This window comes from Anarrhichthys ocellatus, unplaced genomic scaffold (genome assembly GCF_004355925.1).
Source record: "Anarrhichthys ocellatus isolate YVR2014 unplaced genomic scaffold, GSC_Weel_1.0 scaffold84, whole genome shotgun sequence".
NCBI classification, from domain to species: domain Eukaryota; kingdom Metazoa; phylum Chordata; class Actinopteri; order Perciformes; family Anarhichadidae; genus Anarrhichthys; species Anarrhichthys ocellatus.
In genome coordinates this window covers 256544-275875 of record NW_022280114.1, presented here as the reverse complement: position 1 = coordinate 275875, position 19332 = coordinate 256544, and the positions used below count along the sequence as shown (strand labels likewise).

Below are 19332 nucleotides of genomic sequence, written 5' to 3'. Positions count from 1 at the left end.
TGTGGGAACCAGTCTCTGTTGTTGGTTTTACCATTAAGCTAACGCGTTTAGCACTATATCATTGGATAATTATAATGGATGCTACATACATATAAGTGGTACTTTAATGTTGTAATTGGCCGAGGATAGTTTAAACTACAACAATAGGCTACATCATTATAAACAAGTCACTTTATGTAAAATCTTAATCTGAAAAGAAACGTATTTAGCTGTAAAATACAGTAAAAAGTACAATTCTTTCCTCTGAAATGTAGTGAAGCAGAAATAAAAGTTATGTGAAACAGAAATACGAGCGTACAAATACGTTGTACTTGTATTCTAGCACAGTACTTGAGTAAATGTACTTCCACCACAGACTACACGTCTATACTACGCCCGACGTTACTTCTTGTGGAGGCTGCCTGGTGGTCGCAGCGGTCCGCCGCTCCAGCAGATGTCGCTCTCTCTCCGGCTCGGCTTCAGATGAGCCGCCCTGTAAAGTTAGAGAGAAAATCGTGAGAGAGTTCTGCCTGATGAAGTGATGATACTTGATGAAGTTGTGAGAGTTTCGTTTAAAGAGAGAATAACGGGTCTGAAACAATTAGGGCAACAACTCAGAAGCCTTTAAATCATCTCAGCGGGCAAGTGAGATGCGTGATTTTTTTTTTTTTTACAAAAATTATCCCACCGATGACAGCAGCGTTTTTTTGCTAAATTAACCATCATTTGTTCTTCTACACATATGCGTCATTTTAAGATGCCCGGGGAGTTTGTGCGTAAAAGTGCGCGCTTCTCCGTTGCGCACCACGCTCGCTTCCCGTACTATCCTTATCTTCATCTTCGTTGGATTTAGAGCTGAGCAGCAAGAGCAGTTCAGCCGTCAAACCATCCGAAAATGGCTGAGCTCCGTCCCACCCGAAAAAGCGCCGCTGCTCCGCCTCTAACGGGGATCATTTGCGTTTTGTTGCTCCTTTTCGTCTCCGTCGCCTCCGCGAGTCGTGATGTTGGAAACAACGAGACGCGGAGAAATGCAGCCGGAGAGAGATCAGAGGACTCCCATCATCAAACTAACTCCACTGCCCACAAAAAGGCTTTCCCTGTCCTCTCCCTCAACTACGACCACGTCAGGAAGCCCTTTGAGATCGCCCTGTGGATCCTCCTGGCCCTGCTCATGAAACTTGGTGAGTGACACATGTGACACACATTAGAGAAGGATTTCCTGTTGCCACAGTAATCAAATACTCCCACCTCTGGCATTAGTGGGGACTGGATCATCATAAAAGGAAGGGGGCTTGTTACCTAGGCTCCAAACATGGTACAGATTTAAAGTTTGTAAAATGGTTTATTTGTGTAACAAGATGACATGCAGGTCAAGAGAAAAGCTGCAATAAAACATCAGACACAAGTGAATACAGAAGAACAGCAGTGATACAAATGACTGAGGATGTTAAACTGAATATAGAAACAACCAGATATATATATATATATTTATTTGCCTTAGTAAGCCAAGGGTCATCTCAGGCACATCACTGACTGGATAGACCTTCTGCAGGCCGCAACAGAGTGCTGAGAGTTTCTCCACAAACTGCTTCAGTGGTGTTTCCGTGCCACACAAACTTATTTTAGGACGAGCCTGATGGTGTGAGCGCGTGTCTGTCGGTCGGTCTGTCTGTCTGTAGACGAAGCAAATGTTAAGGATTAGAGTTTAAATTCAGCCCTGGCAAGAGGTGTTTCATAGCAGCAGTTCAGGCTAATTGGAGGGATTAAATGTATCTCTGTGCAGATTTATTATAAGCCATCGCTCGCCTCTGAACTTTAGCTTGTACACAACACTCCTTATATGTTGATAAACTCCAACTATTTAAATCTTTTTTTTAATGGACTTTTTGTACTCAATTACTTCCTCATATATTATTATTGTGCATAGTTTTTTATTACTTGGAGTAATTATACATAGTGTTTTATGTTGTACTATTTTTACAGTGATCCCACCCATGACATTTGTGACCAGCCGCCAGCCAGACTGTGACATTTTAGGAACATTTAAGAAATTCACAAAATATCACATTTTATAAGCACAAATAATGATGCATTTTGACTTTTATTATGGTATTATGGTATTATGCCACCATGTTGGGTGTGTAAATACCGGGTAGTGGTGAGTCTGATTGGCTGAGGGAATCTCTCCTGCGGTTTGTTGCTGGCTGAGAGGAGCCCTGTGGCGTCTTATCTGCTCCCTCCAGCTGTTGTCCATGAGGGACGGTCCGACTTCCTGTCCTAATGCACTGCTCGATAACAAGCAGCCCAGTGTGCAGAGTCAGAGAGGAGGGGGCGAGGACGGCTGCACACGGGAACACTGGCCGCAGAAAAAACGTTCGCGACAGCAGCCTCGACCCCGAGGTCACATGACCGGGAGGCTGAATATCAAGGCCTCATTCAGCTGAGAGACAAACGGGCCAAATATGAAACTAAAGGAGCAGTCACAAAGTCCTGTTCAGCATCAATCGACTGTATCAGCCCTTTATTTCACCCTCAAACAACACTGGTTTTATGTTCCAAAATGTGAGGATTTTCAGCTCCTCGCTGTACAATAGTCATTGTAAATAAAGTATAAATATATCTATTTGACGTTAACTTGAGGTCTGGAGACTTGTGATGGTCATTTTCCACTATTTTCTGAAATTTTATAGACTGCAGGATGAATCGAAAACAGATGACTCAACAATTAAAATGATTGCTAGTTGCCGCCCACGGTTGCTCATTTCAGTAACGTCCCATAAAGGCCAATAGTGAAGAGTTCCCAGTGAAATGCACATTAAAAACATAACATTCACCCCACACACATATTTCCGTTCAGCCGTATAAGCGGCCTGTTTGTTCGCCTGCTGCTGCATCACGTTTTATATTTCATGAGGACGTTGCAGTGACGCACAACTGACTGAGTGGATCTTGTTTTTTACGGCCGTCTCAAGCGGCTGCTCTCATGCACGCAGTAATGTATCACTAAATGTAGACTCTAGTAATGTATGTGTGTAATGTGTGTTTATGTCCTGCAGTGTCAGTTTGCAGTGAGTGTTACATCCTGTTGTAGCATATTTATTGACCTACACCACTACTTCACTTATGAAACATGTTGTGCATTTATTTGACTCTTTATTCATTTTTGCAATGATACAAAACAGAGAAAAAGCAGCAATTTGTGATGCTGGAGCCAGATCATTTTTGCCTTTTTGTCTTCGATAAAATGTTTCAGCTCATTTGAAAAATAACTCCTGAGGTCCCAAATGAATTAAGCTTTTGAGAATAACCCTTAAAAATGCTCCAAAGAGCCGATTTAGGTATAATAAAATTAATTTAATAACCACATTGGCGAGTGCAGACACTGAAGGAGGATGGAGTGGTTGTAAAGCGTTTTATTCTGGGATTGGAGATAATGGCTGACAAGAAAGCAGCAGTTGCAAATAAGAGATGAAAGCTACCCTTTTCTGAGTAATAACATGACAGAATACACTCATCCTGACGGGCAACTCTTATCCAGCTTAAGAGACCTCCTGAGATCTCTGAAATTTAGGAGCATTTTAAGAAATGTGATGAACAGCTTTAGCTTTGTGAGAACAAGTCAACAATTTGTCTTTCTCTTTTAGTTTTCAGAAGTAAAAGGTTCAAATCTTTCTCTGTCTGCAGGTTTTCACATGATGCCCCGAGTGTCGAACGTCGTCCCAGAGAGCTGCCTGCTGATCGGCGTCGGTCTGCTGGTGGGCGGCATCATCAAACTCATCCAAGATAAAACCCCCGTCCTCGACACCAAGCTCTTCTTCCTCTACCTGCTGCCTCCCATCATCCTCGATGCCGGCTACTTCCTGCCCATCCGGGCCTTCACGGAGAACATGGGCACCATCCTGGTGTTCGCGGTGGTGGGGACCCTGTGGAACGCCTTCTTCATCGGCGGGATGATCTACGGCGTGTGTCAGATCGAAGGCACCCAGCTGGCCAGCGTGGACCTGCTGTCCTGCCTGCTGTTTGGCACCATCGTCTCGGCCGTGGACCCCGTGGCCGTCCTGGCCGTGTTCGAGGAAATCCACATCAACGAGCTGCTGTACATCCTGGTGTTCGGGGAGTCGCTGCTCAACGACGCCGTCACCGTGGTGAGTGAAGGGAAGTCCGGAGGGGCTGGTACTTGTACAGGTACTGTACTATGCACCTCGAGGCTACTCCACTATATTTCAGAGATAAATATTGTACTTCTTTCTCCACTATGTTGATCTTACAGTTGGATTTGCTGGTTACATTATAAATTGAGATTTTACTTACAAAATCCACTGCTTTATCTTTTCACAACAAGACAACAAGAAAGGGAGGAAGGGTGGAAGTAAAGAGAGAAGGAAGGAATGGAGGAAGCAAAGAAGTGAGGTAGTAAGGACGGTAGGAAAGAAGAAGAGAACATGACCTACTTCACTAGAATAACAAGTACACCATTGAGACCTGTAAAGACATTTTACCTTGAATAACACACAGAACACTCAGTAATTGTGTTTCTCTCTCTCTCTCTGCTCAGGTTCTGTATCACCTGTTCGAGGAGTTTTCTCACGCAGGAACCGTGACCGTGGCCGACGCCTTCCTCGGCGTCATCTGTTTCTTTGTGGTGTCTCTGGGAGGCATCCTGGTGGGAGCCATCTACGGCCTCCTGGGTGCCTTTACCTCCCGCTTCACCTCACACACCCGAGTCATCGAGCCCCTGTTTGTTTTCCTCTACAGCTACATGGCGTACCTCTCCGCTGAGGTCTTCCACCTGTCAGGCATCATGTCGTGAGTTTGTGATAATTCACCTCCTGTATGTTCGGGATAGTTATTCTTCTACAGTGAAAAAAAAAAAGGATTAGTTTGACATTTACACTCATTCATAGAGTGGGATTGTATACGAGTGTTAAATTCTAAAGCTGCAGCCAGTTAGCTTAGCTTAGCATAAAGACTGGAATCTGGGGAAAACGGGTGGCCTGACTCTTTTCTAATTTCTAATTTACAGCATGTTAGAAAAACAAAAACAGTTCAACTAGAAAAATAAAATACATCCTCAGGAAACAAAATACAGCTGTCTCTGGGGGTGTGAGAACAATGTTGGTTATCTTCTAGCCATGATTTAACACCTCTATTCAAAACATTTAACGTGTGCTGCATTTTTTATTTAGTTGGTAGACGGTTCCATCATTTTGCCCCGTTAACAGAGAAGACTGATTGTGAGGTTTGTGTGTAATGCAATGCGACAGTGTGTTGACTCGGCTGGTGTGCTGGCGTCTTGTAATGAATTCATTAAGCAGGGAAGGAGAATGACTGTGTAGATGTTTAAAAATACGCTTCATATTGGCTCATGAAGCTTTGAAAGCTGAGCATAATGTTTGTATTGTCTGGTTATACAATAATATGATGGGTTTTATAGTTTTTATAGCTTTATCAGCTCCTTCAGGTGGAGAAGTGATCGCTCTTTACATTGTGCTTCGTAACAGTTGTAGAAATCCTGTTCCATACAGCTTTAAACCTTTCAGAAACAAACCGGCTCAGCTCACTCCTTGTCGTCCGTGACGCTCTCTCCGTGTGCCCTTCCTGTCCCTAACAGGTTGATAGCATGTGGCGTGATAATGCGGCCGTACGTGGAGGCCAACGTCTCCCACAAGTCGTACACCACCATCAAATACTTCATGAAGATGTGGAGCAGCGTGAGCGAGACGCTCATCTTCATCTTCCTCGGTGTTTCCACGGTGGCGGGTCCTCACGCCTGGAACTGGACCTTCGTCATTGTCACCGTGGTCCTCTGTCTGGTGTCGAGAGTGCTGGGTGAGCACAGCAAAACATGGTCAGACAGGGACTTGTGTCCGAGTTAACCGGATAACTAAAACAACGATGTTTCTTCACTACTGAGGTCAACACTTTTTAAAAACGATTGTTATTAAAAATGACATGTTACTGTAATCTTCTTTATAAACTTCATTATGGTGTTTTCCGTGTGCTTTCCAGGAGTCATTGGCCTCACGTATATCATTAATAAATTCCGCATCGTGAAGCTGACCAAAAAGGACCAGTTCATCTTGGCCTACGGTGGCCTGCGAGGTGCCATCGCCTTCTCACTGGGGTTCCTGCTGACCGACGAGATGAAGATGAAGAGCATGTTCCTCACCGCCATCATCACCGTCATCTTCTTCACCGTCTTTGTGCAGGTGACAAACTTTTGCCTTTCAGTATTTTATTCGACATAAAGTTACTTGTAGAAAATGTTGAACCAAGCAACCAGGAATTTGATTTCGTCTTTCTTTTTTTGTAATAATTCAGTTTGTTTCCTCTATTATAAGTAACCAGTAACCTTTATTGATCGCTTGGCAACTAAATAGAATTGCAACTTCCTTTTTTTAAGTGTAAATCATGAAAACAAAGTTTTATTTATATGTTTATTTGTTTATTTTCACATATACATGTATATAATAACCCAGTAAAAATGTTTGAACTGCCAAAAATGGCTTATGAAGATACTTCCCCCTATAAGATATCAATAGTCATCAAAAATGATAATAATTCATCAAAGTTTCAAGGTAAAGCAGTAAAACAATAATTGATGAAAATGAAAAAAATACATAGAAGTTTAAGTTCACCGGCTGAGATACATTACAATAACATCCCTGAAGTGTTATAAAACTTCACCAAAGAGATGGTCCTCTGTATTCCACTGTGACGTCAAACAATACTGAAGATTAAAGTCCTCAGCTACTTGTGGAATATGAGTGAAAGTCTGAGGAAGACGTGCCATGATTTAGATTTACATATTAACACATGAATACACAAGTCCGGCATATGTCCACATTAGAAATTGCTAGAAGTTTGTATTTGCTGAAGAGCGGAGCAGATGAGTCGCGTCTTTGAGCAAAACTAATCACTGGATTAGGAAAAATCGTATTGATGTAAGTGGGACAGGCAGTATTACGATACATAACATGAGGAAACATTGAACAATATAGAACACAAACATGACCTGACTTCCTGTTTGTGTCTCCAGGGAATGACGATCAGGCCTCTGGTGGAGCTTCTGGCCGTGAAGAAGAAGAAGGACAGCAAAGGGTCAATTAATGAGGAGATTCACACACAGGTGGGATCGATCATCAATCACTTTAGTGTTGACGACCTTCCATAGAGGGAACATTCAATTTGTGTGTTGTTCATCATTGAGATACTCCATGCAGCACATCAACAGCATATAACAACTCATTTTGTCTCCAGTTCCTGGATCACCTCCTCACGGGAATCGAAGACATCTGTGGTCATTATGGACATCATCACTGGAAAGACAAGTATGACTTTCTTTCTTCTGTCTCTTCCCCGTTACGGTCTTTCATAAGAAAACGGCACAAAGAAATGAGCTTTTAGCAGCATCACAATTCTGGTTTTAGTTGAGTTTTGAGGATGTAAAATAGAAAAATGATAATAGAAGGAAATTAACTGAAAGACTGAAAAATCTGAGCGACAGAAGTTAGAATCACTGTTGTTGACGATGATTGAAGCCTTTATAAGTGTGCGTGCACGGGTGCTTTCTCTGCTGTTCTCAGGCTGAGCCGCTTCAACAAGACCTACGTGAAGAGGTGGCTGATCGCGGGCGAGCGCTCCACCGAGCCTCAGCTCATCTCCTTCTACAACAAGATGGAGATGAAACAGGCCATGATGCTGGTGGAGAGCGGGAGCGCCGCCAAGCTGCCCGCGCTCCTGTCCTCCGTCTCCATGCAGTAAGTGTCGTCGTGAGGGGACTGATTGGGTTTCTCCACTTAGTCCTGAGTTTGAATACCAGGAGTGGTTCTATCAAAGAAAAGTGTTGACGGACCTGAACAACCAGGAGAGAGACATTGTTGTGACTGTGTTCAGGTGGTAAGAAAACTTCTCAGAACTGACTATCTGTATTTCTTTTACGTATTTTTTTGTTAAACATGATTTATATGGTACCAAAATATCCTTAATATATTTCATTATTAACTCAGCACATTGCACTTATTCAAATTTTTTATTGTAAAACTTTCTACTTACAATTCTTTTTTCCTTTTCTCTCAGTGTCTGTGTTGTAAAGCACCAAAATGCTAAGCAAATTCCTTTTATATGAAAATCTACATGGCAACAAAAACTTATTCTGATTATAATGATTTTGGACTGGACCAAGATTGTTTTGATTTACTGCAGTGAATATAAAAACATTGCAGGAGCAAAAAGAAAACGTGCAGACGTTACTTTTGAAAAAACAAAATGTATTTCTTTATGATTTCGTAAGCTTACCTCTGAAAAGTATTCAAATACGGCATCACAAACCGACATTAAGGTTACAAACCAACAGTATAGATGCTCACTTCGGGGCATTTCTGTTAAGCCCCCCAAAGTGTGTTGTTGTAAGCAGTGGTAAAATGAGACGTGTGTCTCCACAGAAACATTCAGCCGAGAGGGTCGGCCAGAGGACGGGCCATCCCGAGCATCTCCAAGAGTCGAGAGCAAGAGATCAGAAAGATTCTGCGAGGAAACCTGCAGAACACCAGGCAGAGGGTAGGAAATGATGTTGGCGGATGTGACTTGAGGTCCATCTTTCATGCAGGTTTTGATGTTGTCACAAAGTCAGTATTCTGGTGCTGTCCTTCATGTTTTGTTTTTTTCTCCTCAGCTTCGCTCCTACAGCAGACACGACCTGTTCATCGACCCGTTTGAGGACAACGTGAGTGAAGTCCGCTTCAGGAAGCAGCGTGTGGAGATGGAGAGGAGGGTGAGTTTAACACAGCTGTGGAAATACAAGATAGAAGAGTGTCTGTTTCTAGAGTTTAGCTGCTGTATGTGACCTTATTTATAGATTCAGTACTTTTTCTAATACTAGTTCATTCTTTGAACCTTATTTATGCTTGCTTTGATTTCAGGATTCTGAATATTAGTTGGTATTAAGTTATGAAATGAAGTCAATCCTGACAAACGCTTGTCTCATTCACAGATGAGTCACTACCTCACAGTTCCTGCAAACCGCCAGGAAACACCGCCAGTGAGAAAAGTCTGCTTTGAACCAGGTCAGACTTCATCTCATCGCATGATGAAAGGTGTTCGTGGAGATGTCCACCTTTACACACAGCTTTAGAGTCACAGTGAAGTCATGAACGTTCTTTCACTCAACGTGTTTCTGGGTAACAGAATGTTGGATGTGAAATCAAAAAGAGAAGAAGTAACAGTTAAAGTAATAGTTTACAGCTGATCTTATGTGATGACATAACAACTAAACCAAGATTATACTTTAATTTGATACAAATGCACCTAAGTTGACAACAAAACAGTGTCGCCATTACATTGTTTATCCACCGGACAGCGCTGAAAAGTAAATTTTTCAACTGTAAAATGTCCTGCTCAGTACATATCTTGAAATTTATTTGATAAAAAAACTAATTTAAGGGTTATTAAATCTGGAAGTAGTATTCAGAAGTATCCTTTTACTTTTATAAAAATAGCAATACCACAATGTTTAAATACTCTGTTAAAGATCTGTCCTTACTCCAGTAAAAGAACAAAAGTATCAGCATCAAAATATACTTAAAATAACAAAAGTATATATGTTATATTACTGGATCATAATGTTGCAGCTGGTAAAGGTGGAGCTCATTTAAAAGGTGCTAAATACGACACTGGGAGCATTTCCATTGCCTCTCCGCATAGCACCGGCTGAGCAGCTAACAGTGCTCACACCGTTAACAGTGCAAAAGAGCTGACTGAGCTAACAGTGTTTACCTGAGGGTGGGTGCTACGCGTCATCAGCTGTATGAAAGGGGGGGCCTTTCACATGCACTAAAAGCACGCACAGCCAGACCCGAATATATAAACAAAGAACTCTGATTACAAAACACACGCAGAGGAAGAGCAATTTCATTCTCTGCTCAGCTAGATGTTACTCCACTGTATATCTACGGAGCAAATAGTTGTTAGCTGCTATTTTAATGCTCTGAATCCTGTTTAGTGCATCTTTAATGACTTCCAGGGAGCATAAAATGTAAATACTCATGTAAAGTACGAGTACCTCAAAACTGTTCTTAAGTATAGTACTTGAGTAAATGTTGTTTAAGCGATGAGACACAAACTCATCCAAACATCCCTAAGAAACAATCCTCCCTGAAGCCCAAACTGCAGCAAAAAAATCACTTTTTCATGAATTTGCAGCTGCTCGTAGACAACGTTTAATCACTAATATGTCGCCACACTGCGTCTGTATCCACCAGAACACCGGGTTTACACTTACGATGACAGCGAGAGTCCCCGAGGCCAGGCGGCTCAGCCGCGTCCCAGCCCCCCCGATGCCGTCAGCCTGTTGAGCGAATCCCCCCCGGGGCCCAAACAGAGCGGCAAGCTTGGAGCCAAAGTGCCGGACCAGGAGCAGGAGGAGCAGGACCAACTGAAACTATCACGCTGCCTCAGTGACCCCGGTCCAAACAAGGAAGAGGACCTCTCATGATGAAGCACATCATTTACAGTTTTTGAAATCAGAGGATGGATCTCATGTCATCTGTTGCACCCAATGAGTGGAGACCCCTGATGTAGCAAAGCTTGATATTTCTGAAGTTTTTCCAGAAGTTCGTAAGGATTTTTATCGTGTAACATATTACCAAAGCATGCACCACTGGCCATTCACCATTTCAGGGTTATATTACAGCCAGAAGTGAGCAGAGTGTCAGCATTTTTGTGTGTCATAACAAGCAGACTTCCATCAAATAGAAGATCACTTGTTTTAACAAGCTTGAGGCACCAGATGGGTGGAGTTTACTCCCTCAAAGCACAGTATAACGAATCTACATGATGTGGTATTACTATCGCTATATATCGATTTATCGATATATCTTTAGCAACAAGGCGTTGATGCACAGAACTACCAAAGATGTGTTCGATGTTAGAGGCATTTGATGCCCTAATATTAAAAATAGTCTTGCATGTATTATAAATTATATTAAAACTCGCAGATATTTATATTGTTATCGATCAGGCTACCCTGGTGAAGTAGAAAGCAGAAATCTGGGGTTCCAAGAATATTGAAATACCTTAAAAGTCAAGAAGAAACTGTAACAAATATTGTTTGACCGAGGTCTGTGAACAAGCGTTTAACATTGCTGCATGACTGGTCGGTGTTTTCTCAGGGACTGCGACAAGGCACAGTATTAACAGATGTATTAACAGACGGCCTCTGCAGAAAGAAAATAGCTGTTTCTGTCCAGAATGTGCTCCACTTGTCTCTATTCATACCGGGACTGTTTTGTGAGTTTCTGTAACATTCCAGCAGTATTGGAGTTTGTGAATTTTTGTTGTGTGACACGGCTCTGCATATCTGTGTTCCTGGTAACTGAGCATGCTTTGAGGTTAAAGAGGTGAATCGCCTTTTCATATCTGCACTGGACTGCCTGAGCTTCTGCTGCCTGCACATGTTTGCCTTAAAACATATTGCTTTTTGTGTGGTATCCAGTCGAAGTATTTTTCTATTTTGAAAAAAACAAAAGTCATAAACATTCTCAAATGAAGGAGAGCTTTAATTACTGTGTAAAATAAAGAATATGCCATTGCTTAAATTCAGGGATTTTGTGGGATTTTTGGATGTGAAAGCATCTTCACATCCATCCTCCTGGTTTATCTGGTGTCATATTTCATCCACACGTTACTTCACATCTGTTGTTCGGCACATCCTGGCTCTCACTGGAAATCCCAGTCCAAATAACAGGGAGTTTGAAGTCCCCGGCATGCCAACCAGCAGTTGAGTGTGACGGGATTATGACAACAAGAACGACAAACATCCTCGGGCAAGCGACGCCACCAGCAGACATGGACTTCAGCGGCACCTGGAAAGTTTATTCTGAGGAAAACCTCGAAGGGTTCTTAAAAGTAGTAGGTAAGAATATTTAATGTATTTATTCGTTTATGTATGCGTGCGTCTTTTATTTTCTTTTTCCTAAATTATGCATTCAAGGTGCACCTGAAATGGTTGTCAAAATGCGAAAGGAAGTCAAACCGGTGCTGGTGATCGAGCAGAACGGCAGAGACTTCACCTACACGATGAAGACCCCCATCTGCACCAAAGTCTACTCATTCAGCCTGGGGAAGGAGTCCGAGATGACTGCTGTGGATGGCAGGAAGTTTAAGGTAATCAAAGCCTTTTAAACTCTTCTTGTAGATTATGAACACAGAAGTGAAGACGTGATAGTTGTACGTGAGCTGATGGTGCCAAAATTTGACCCTGAAAAGTGTCTCCATTCAGGGTCTATGTAGGCTTCGGTCCTGTTTCTCTGCATTTTTAAAGGTGAAACATCGTTGTCTTTTTCAAGTTCATACTTGTGTTTGGTTTCTCTACTGGAACATGTTTACAGGCTTTAATGCTAAAAAAAACAACTTTATTTTCCTCATACTGTCTGTCTGAATACACCCGTATTCACCGTCTGTCTGAAAGGCTCTGTTTTAGCGCGCTTAAATGAAATTGTGTTGCAGGCAACAGCTTGGGTCCATGTTTACTTCCTGTCAGCTGATGTTATCTGAGTTAAACCTGCTTTATTATTTTAAAAAAGACATGAAAATCTCACTTTTTACAATATGGGACCTTTAACGGGATATATGCGTCCTTTTAAAACATTTTTTGGATGGTTTAACTTGCACTTTTTATTTATTTTCTTGGCTAAAGGGAGTTTTGTCTTTAAAAATGTAAAGTTCTGTCCCATGCAATGTTTTTGGTCAGTGCACTGTCAGAGAGGAGAACGGGAAGCTGATTGCTGAGACTGAAAAGTTCACCTCCGTCCGTGAGATCCAAGAGGGCGACATGGTTGAGGTCAGTGGATATAATTATTTTTTAAAACTGCTGTAACTTCGAGGGATTAAGTGCAAGAGAGAAACCTATACAATAAGTGAGTTATTTTTTCTTTTATTAATGTGAAAGTGCCGTGTTTTCTCTCTGTCTCTGCCTCCTCACTGTTCCAGACTATCACTGCTGGCCCTGTAACTTTCATCAGCAGGAGCAAACGCGTCTGATCCACACCTGGCAGCTGATGGGGCCTCTTAGAACTTCTCAGCTTCGAGCAGGGAGACATGTGGAAATGACATGATGGAAAATAAACGTAAACCTTAAAAAAAAAGCTTCAAATATTTTTATGAATGAATTGAATGATGAAATAAACCAACATGTTTGTTTTTATCAGTGATGGAATGTAACGGTGCAACCTACATTAACTCAAGTACTTAAGTACAAATTTAAATAAAGTACAAATGAAAACCATGTGTCTCCAAATTGGGGGATATATTAATTGAGATAATTCTCCTACTTCTTAAGCAAAATAAAATATTTTAAAATATTCTTAGATCAGCTGGAAAATGCATCAAAACCTGAAGAAAATGTGTTAATAATTGGCTCTTACAGGACCCATCGGGATGCTACAAACAGAGATTACATCACCCAACAGTATATATAAAGTATATAAGAAATAGCACAACCTCAAACATTTACAACAATAAAATTCAACATACACATTAATGCAGCAGTAATATTAAAAAATAATATATTGGAAACACTGACAGGGAATATCTTGAAAGAATACTTTTACTTTTGATGGGGTACTCTAAGTAGGCCTACATTTCAGGGTTATTGCAGGACTTTTACTTGAAGTGGAGTATTTCACAGTGTGGTATTACTACCTTTACCTATGTAAATGTTCTGAACACCATCAATGGTTAGTTTGTATTCAACTCACCCGAACCCTCTGCCAAAGCTGCAGGTGATGAGCTCAAACGGCAGAGAGCGCTGTGAGTATTTATTATCCAATTTTTGTTGGAGAGGAAGAACCAGGAGGCTTTCTAAGTGCGCATGCGCAACAAATATTTTCACTATAGATTCTCCTTTCCCAAAAAACATTTCCTTTATTGAGTGAGTGTAACTTTATGGCCAAATACATGAGGCCCCCAAACACGTCTTTGTTCGTCAGAAACATCTCCGATGAGTCCAGGTGAGTCCACACTCCGACCCGATGAGAACCACTGATCCTCTACTGACGCAAGCATCGCACATTAACGTTAGCTCACGTTAGCTGAATTAGCTTAGCAGCTAAGGTTAGCGTCCTCCGAGAAGCCTCAGGTTACGTTAAACCAGCATGCAGAAGCGCTTTATGTTTGAAATATTTTGCAGCTGCAGCTCCTATAGTTACGAATAAAACCCTATCTGTAATATCAATGCGTCTTTGTTGAGGTTTAATTTGTTGGTAACGTTTCTTTGTTTGCATTGTTATTCTGTCGCACGTTTTCATGTTTAGAAAATAAGCTAACGTAGCAACATTAGCCAGCTAATTCAATATTTCAGTAGATTTGTTTTTAATAATTTGCAGGTAAATAAAGTTAAACTTATAATTTAATATGGTTGGACTTCAATTATAACAAGTTGAGCTGACGTCAGGTTACAGATATTTTAAATTAGCTAATTAATTCTGACGTGCTATAATATGTCGTTATAACGGTAAGCGTCTTATTATAACGTTATGGTTAAATGCGTTGTAATGACTAGCTGTAATTTAAATACCGACTCAACATGGACATACTTCAGAGTTATCACAAAGCATTTGAAACTACTCTAATGTAAAATAAATAATCTGCTCAACGTTACTTGGTCTCATAAAAGTTTATGAACATTAACACAATAAGAGTTAGTTTATGTCAGTGATAGTCATTTTTTACTACAATGTGCTTGTAAAAGTAACTTTGAATGCAGAAGAGCTTTTGTTGTTACCGAAAAGGTATAAATAAACAAAACAAATTGGAATAACTAAAAATTGTAATTGGAAATTAGTAAAAAGGGTAAGATGATAAAAATGACATTTATGTCTATTTTAAGCGGTGTGTAAGAATGTTTTAAAAATGATGTCGGTGCGAATCTTCATCAAGATTTTCTCTTCATTGTGGTAACAAATTGACCAACACTGCTGCATCTGCTTATGTCAAGTTATTGCGTTTTACATTGAATTGCATGTTGAACAAAATAGTGTAAGTATCTTAAAGAGTCAGTTCACCCCAAAACTTGACAGAACTGTTGCCAGAATAATAATTCGCACAGTGTTGTGGTGAACTGTCCCTTTTTAGCCCTCTCGTCAGCTGCTCTCCCAGCTGCTGCTACTGGTTGATGATGTAGGTAGAGTTGCCCGTGATGGTCAGTTGAGTCATACTTGTATTTACGGTGTTCAGGCCTGAGGATTTGCGGCGTGAGTTTGGCCGCTATGGGCCGATAGTGGATGTCTACATCCCACTTGACTTCTATACACGTCGATCAAGAGGATTTGCATACATTCAATATCCTTTCCCAATGAGTGTTTACTGTGCATGTGTGCTCCTGCTAACAAAGCATTTTCAATTTCTTTTCAGCAGAGAAGATGTGCTTTTGTGATGTGTTTTTCTTGCACTCAATTTGATTAAATATCTAACAAACGTATTTCTCTGTTATTGCTTCAGAAAATGTAAAAGCATCCAGTTGTGGAATCGGCCACAAAGAGTAACAAAGACCCGTGTAGAGTAGAAGTAAAGACAAGTCACACAGACCTTCAGGATCAGAGGGAGGGAAAAGGTTGAAAAGAGAAAGTAAAGCATGAAGAGGAAAAGGGAACGGAGACAAAGCTCGGATATGGCGGCAAAGAATTGGGAAAAGAAAAGAGGTTTAAGAGGAAAAGGCGAGCAGGAAACCAGAGTCCCTGTGGGAGTCGATTAAAGAGTGTAAAGATCAAGATGAAGTTCAAAGTCAAGCATGGGCAAAGGTAACGAGTCTGAATTATTTTGTATCCTCACAAGACAAATCCACAAATCTGACATGACACCAAAATCAGCTTTCCCTGTGACATCAATGACATATTTAATCAAAGTAATTAAATCGAATATTAAATGTTTTGTGATTTGTTCATACATTTGTCGTCCTGATCCCTCAGACAATTATTTGATGTGTTTGAAAAACTTGCTTCATCTTTTATCTCTACAAAAAATCAACAGGTGTATTTGTTTGTTGGTTTTTTTCATTTGCTATACCATATCAAGTAATACGTAATCTATGCTCATTATAAACTGTTTTGTCCTTTAAATCAGGCCACACAAATTAGAGAAAATGTTTGATGAATCCCTCTTACCATACATGTACATGTATTTTTACAAGGAATTTTTTTTCCTTTTCCTACTTCGCCCCTCTGAGAGTAAAAACAACAATCAAAACCTTCTTTGAGTTTGTGTGGCCTTACCAAAAATGCGAGCAAACAAAAACCCTTAACCAGCCAGCATATTTGAGGATGTTCGTGATGCAGAAGATGCCCTTCACAGCCTGGACAGGAAGTGGGTCTGTGGCCGGCAGATTGAAATCCAGTTTGCCCAGGGTGACAGAAAGAGTAAGTGTTGAAACTTTTTTTAATATTTAATTTTGCAACCAATTACTGTCGGGTCTGGTGTTGAGGTCAGATGAAGCTGTGGAATGGAGGGTGTTGATAGTTGAAGTGAGTTAAATGAACGATAATATGAAATTTGACAGCAAGGCGCTGTGGTAGCAAGATAAAAGATTAAAACCCGGCTAAATATTCTGCAGGTGTTTCCCGTTCCATTTAGGTATTCATACTGGCACACCCGAGGAGAGCTATTGTAAGCCATGCAGTGTGTACTTATCTTCTAATGCATATATGACTGCAGGCACCAGCTAAACTGGTCATGGAAGTGTTAACTGGTTCACATCTATAGAGGTGATGTCTGTCGGAAAGCACTTTTGAATCCAAATTTTGTTAGACACAAAAATATAAAACAACTGCTACTTGTGGGAATGTTTTGTGCATTCTGTTTCCTGCTCAGGGCTCTAATCCTCATCACTTTATCTTTTCTTCTTTTTTCAGCACCGAATCAGATGAAGACGAAGGAACGATCTCCGAGCAGATCTTCCCGACACGACGACCACGATCGAGATGGCAGACGCAGACGTTCGCGCAGCCGCAGCAACGAGCGATACAAATCGCGCAGCCCTTCTCACGATCGCCACCGCAGGCGGTCCGAGAGTCCTCGCGAGTGAGTTTTACTTTCAGCAGACGTATTCCTCACAATTGTTGTGCATGAATATTAGTTTGAAAAGGGGAGAATAAACTTTTCATGTCTGCCTTCAGGTCTCGTGGACGGGTGTATGGAGGGAGAAGCAGGAGCCGCGAGGATGAAAGGTAGAGCTTCTCTTTGACTGTGGAGACAGGGTTTGCATCTGTTGGGGGCAGCCAGGGGGACAATGTAAACAATAACATAACATTCTCAATAAGGCCACAACATACTCATAATACAACACATTTGATCACGTCTTTGAAGTAGGCTCTATGTCCCGCCCCTCCTCTACTGTGATTGGACGGCTGGGTAAAAAGTGACGGTGACAAGCGCAGTGTTTAAACCAAAGTTGAACATTTTCAATTCTTGTAAAAGAAATGCCAAAAGTGCAGCGCTTGGTCTAATAGACGCTCAGCGCCTCGTCACGCAGCTAGCTTTTGTAGCATAGCATAAATACGCAGAGCTCCCATAATTAATTTAATACGCTGGCTGAGAGAAGTTTATCTTGGTCATCTTGGTGTGTATTGCTGTACAAATACACTTTGGCAGACTTGTGAAATTGTTTAGATAATTGTGTGTCGGGTACAAACTGAATTGTCTTCACATTTGACACACGGGACATTTATGTTGAGTGCCCAGGAGTTTAGACAATCGGTGTCTAAGTGGTCTCATCGTGTGTTTTCAGATACAGGCAGAGGCCTCGGAGAGAGTCCAGAGGGAGATCACACTCCAAATCCGCATCTCCGCGAGAAGCCGTCAACCCGGCGTCGACTTCCCATTACCCCGAGGAAGAAGTGCGACGGACACACACCCCATCCCGCTCCAGGTCCGCGTCCAGATCACGCTCTCGGTCCCGTTCTCGGTCCCGATCCTGGGCCGGACACAAGTCGGGAGGCCGTTAGAACAGCACCCGCTCCCCCCTTTCTATCCGTCGTCGTGTCAGATTAACCAGAGCTGGTGCATCTGTCGATAAATGTTTGTTTTGACATGAATGTAACATCCACTGAAGCATTTATAGAAAGCTTGTTTTCGCGGCTCCATTTTAAGAAGAACGATGCTGGTGCTTTGCTTGGTTTTATAAAATAGTATTGGTGAGATTTCCCGATTAGAAATATGAAACAGTCAGTGGTTTCTGTGTTCAGTGGTAGTCGGCCAGGAATAATTGTCTTTTTTTATAACTGAGGATTTTGTTTTCTCAACCCTATGCACCCATTTTTGCAAAAAAAGAACATTCAGTATTTTAAAATGAATCCAGTCTGTTAGCGAACCAAACCAGCGTTTCTGTGTGTTTGATGTCAAATCACATACTTTCAAATCTACCGCTGACCTTTCTCCAGAGGTCTTTCATGTTTTTCTTCCCATCGTTCAGTGACCGGTGTTATTTTACTATATCAAAACGAATATTCCAAAACCTATATTGACAAAGTAGCAGACTGTATTTTGAAGTGCACTGCTTTACCCAGCAACTATACACGATTGAAAAAAAGCAGACTTGACATCCCAGCTTTAAGTCACGACAAAGTAAAGATTTTCATCCTAAGAAAAGGAGTCAATGGCTGCCTGGAAGAAAAACCTAAAACAAAATGTAACGTGTGTTTTCTGTGTTGGGAAAAGATCAGCAGTAGTGTCACTAGTATCAAGTATTGAGGCTGAAACACACAGGAACACTGCTGTAAGATGTTGTCGACATGCGACTTTAACCACAAACTGTTAAAAATGTACATTAATCCGTTTAATTTTTGTGATGTTTTCTGTATGATTACATTTCTTTTTTCTTTTGTTTTTCCAAAAGGTATTTTATTTTTTGGAAACCTTTCTCCAAATTTCAGTTGTGAGAGGAGAAACAAAATGCTCTTGTTGGTGTTTGCACGACTGTTGCTGTTTTTTCAGAATGAATCTCGTCACTGCATGTTTTATTCTCCTAATCTTCTATCTTTAGTAGGAAGAAAACTCTTATTTTGAGTAATAAATAGATAACATTAGTATAAGGAAACGGTGTGTGACTTCACTTTGTAAACTCTGCTTGTAGATGCAACTCACTGAAGGTGAAGAAACGTCACTTTATTTCAGGAGTTTAAGGAGAGAGTTAAATCAGTCTGCAGTCATCTGCATGGAAAACAGACCAGTCCAACCAGGAACATTGATTTCCTTTTAATGGATCAGTAGCTGGGAGGAACAACTTAAATTAGATTCATGATGAAGAAGCAACCATGGATGAAATCGGACATGCCCCATTGATCTCTGTTTAAAAAAAAAAAAAAA

General features: G+C 41.1%; 3 protein-coding genes across 3 annotated transcripts; all 3 read left to right on the top strand.

Moving 5' to 3' along the window:
* Window positions 1–437: 437 nt before the first annotated feature.
* Window positions 438–11665, top strand: slc9a1b (solute carrier family 9 member A1b). The gene is made up of 12 exons (XM_031874757.1): window positions 438–1160; window positions 3664–4124; window positions 4535–4785; window positions 5591–5808; window positions 5989–6188; window positions 7019–7108; window positions 7240–7310; window positions 7566–7739; window positions 8424–8538; window positions 8654–8752; window positions 8972–9044; window positions 10239–11665. Exons 1-12 carry the CDS (start codon window positions 875–877, stop codon window positions 10469–10471), a joined length of 2271 nt encoding a protein of 756 aa, XP_031730617.1. The 5' UTR covers window positions 438–874; the 3' UTR covers window positions 10472–11665.
* Window positions 11666–11751: 86 nt separating this feature from the next.
* Window positions 11752–13135, top strand: fabp10b (fatty acid binding protein 10b, liver basic). Its single transcript, XM_031874758.1, has 4 exons — window positions 11752–11890; window positions 11969–12141; window positions 12728–12817; window positions 12967–13135. The coding sequence occupies exons 1-4, from the start codon at window positions 11773–11775 to the stop codon at window positions 13015–13017; spliced, it is 432 nt and encodes a 143-aa protein (XP_031730618.1). The 5' UTR covers window positions 11752–11772; the 3' UTR covers window positions 13018–13135.
* A 679-nt stretch (window positions 13136–13814) lies between these two features.
* On the top strand, window positions 13815–19063 carry srsf10b (serine and arginine rich splicing factor 10b). The gene is made up of 6 exons (XM_031874886.1): window positions 13815–13985; window positions 15211–15315; window positions 16285–16388; window positions 16881–17049; window positions 17145–17195; window positions 17756–19063. The coding sequence occupies exons 1-6, from the start codon at window positions 13921–13923 to the stop codon at window positions 17970–17972; spliced, it is 711 nt and encodes a 236-aa protein (XP_031730746.1). The 5' UTR covers window positions 13815–13920; the 3' UTR covers window positions 17973–19063.
* Window positions 19064–19332: the final 269 nt, after the last annotated feature.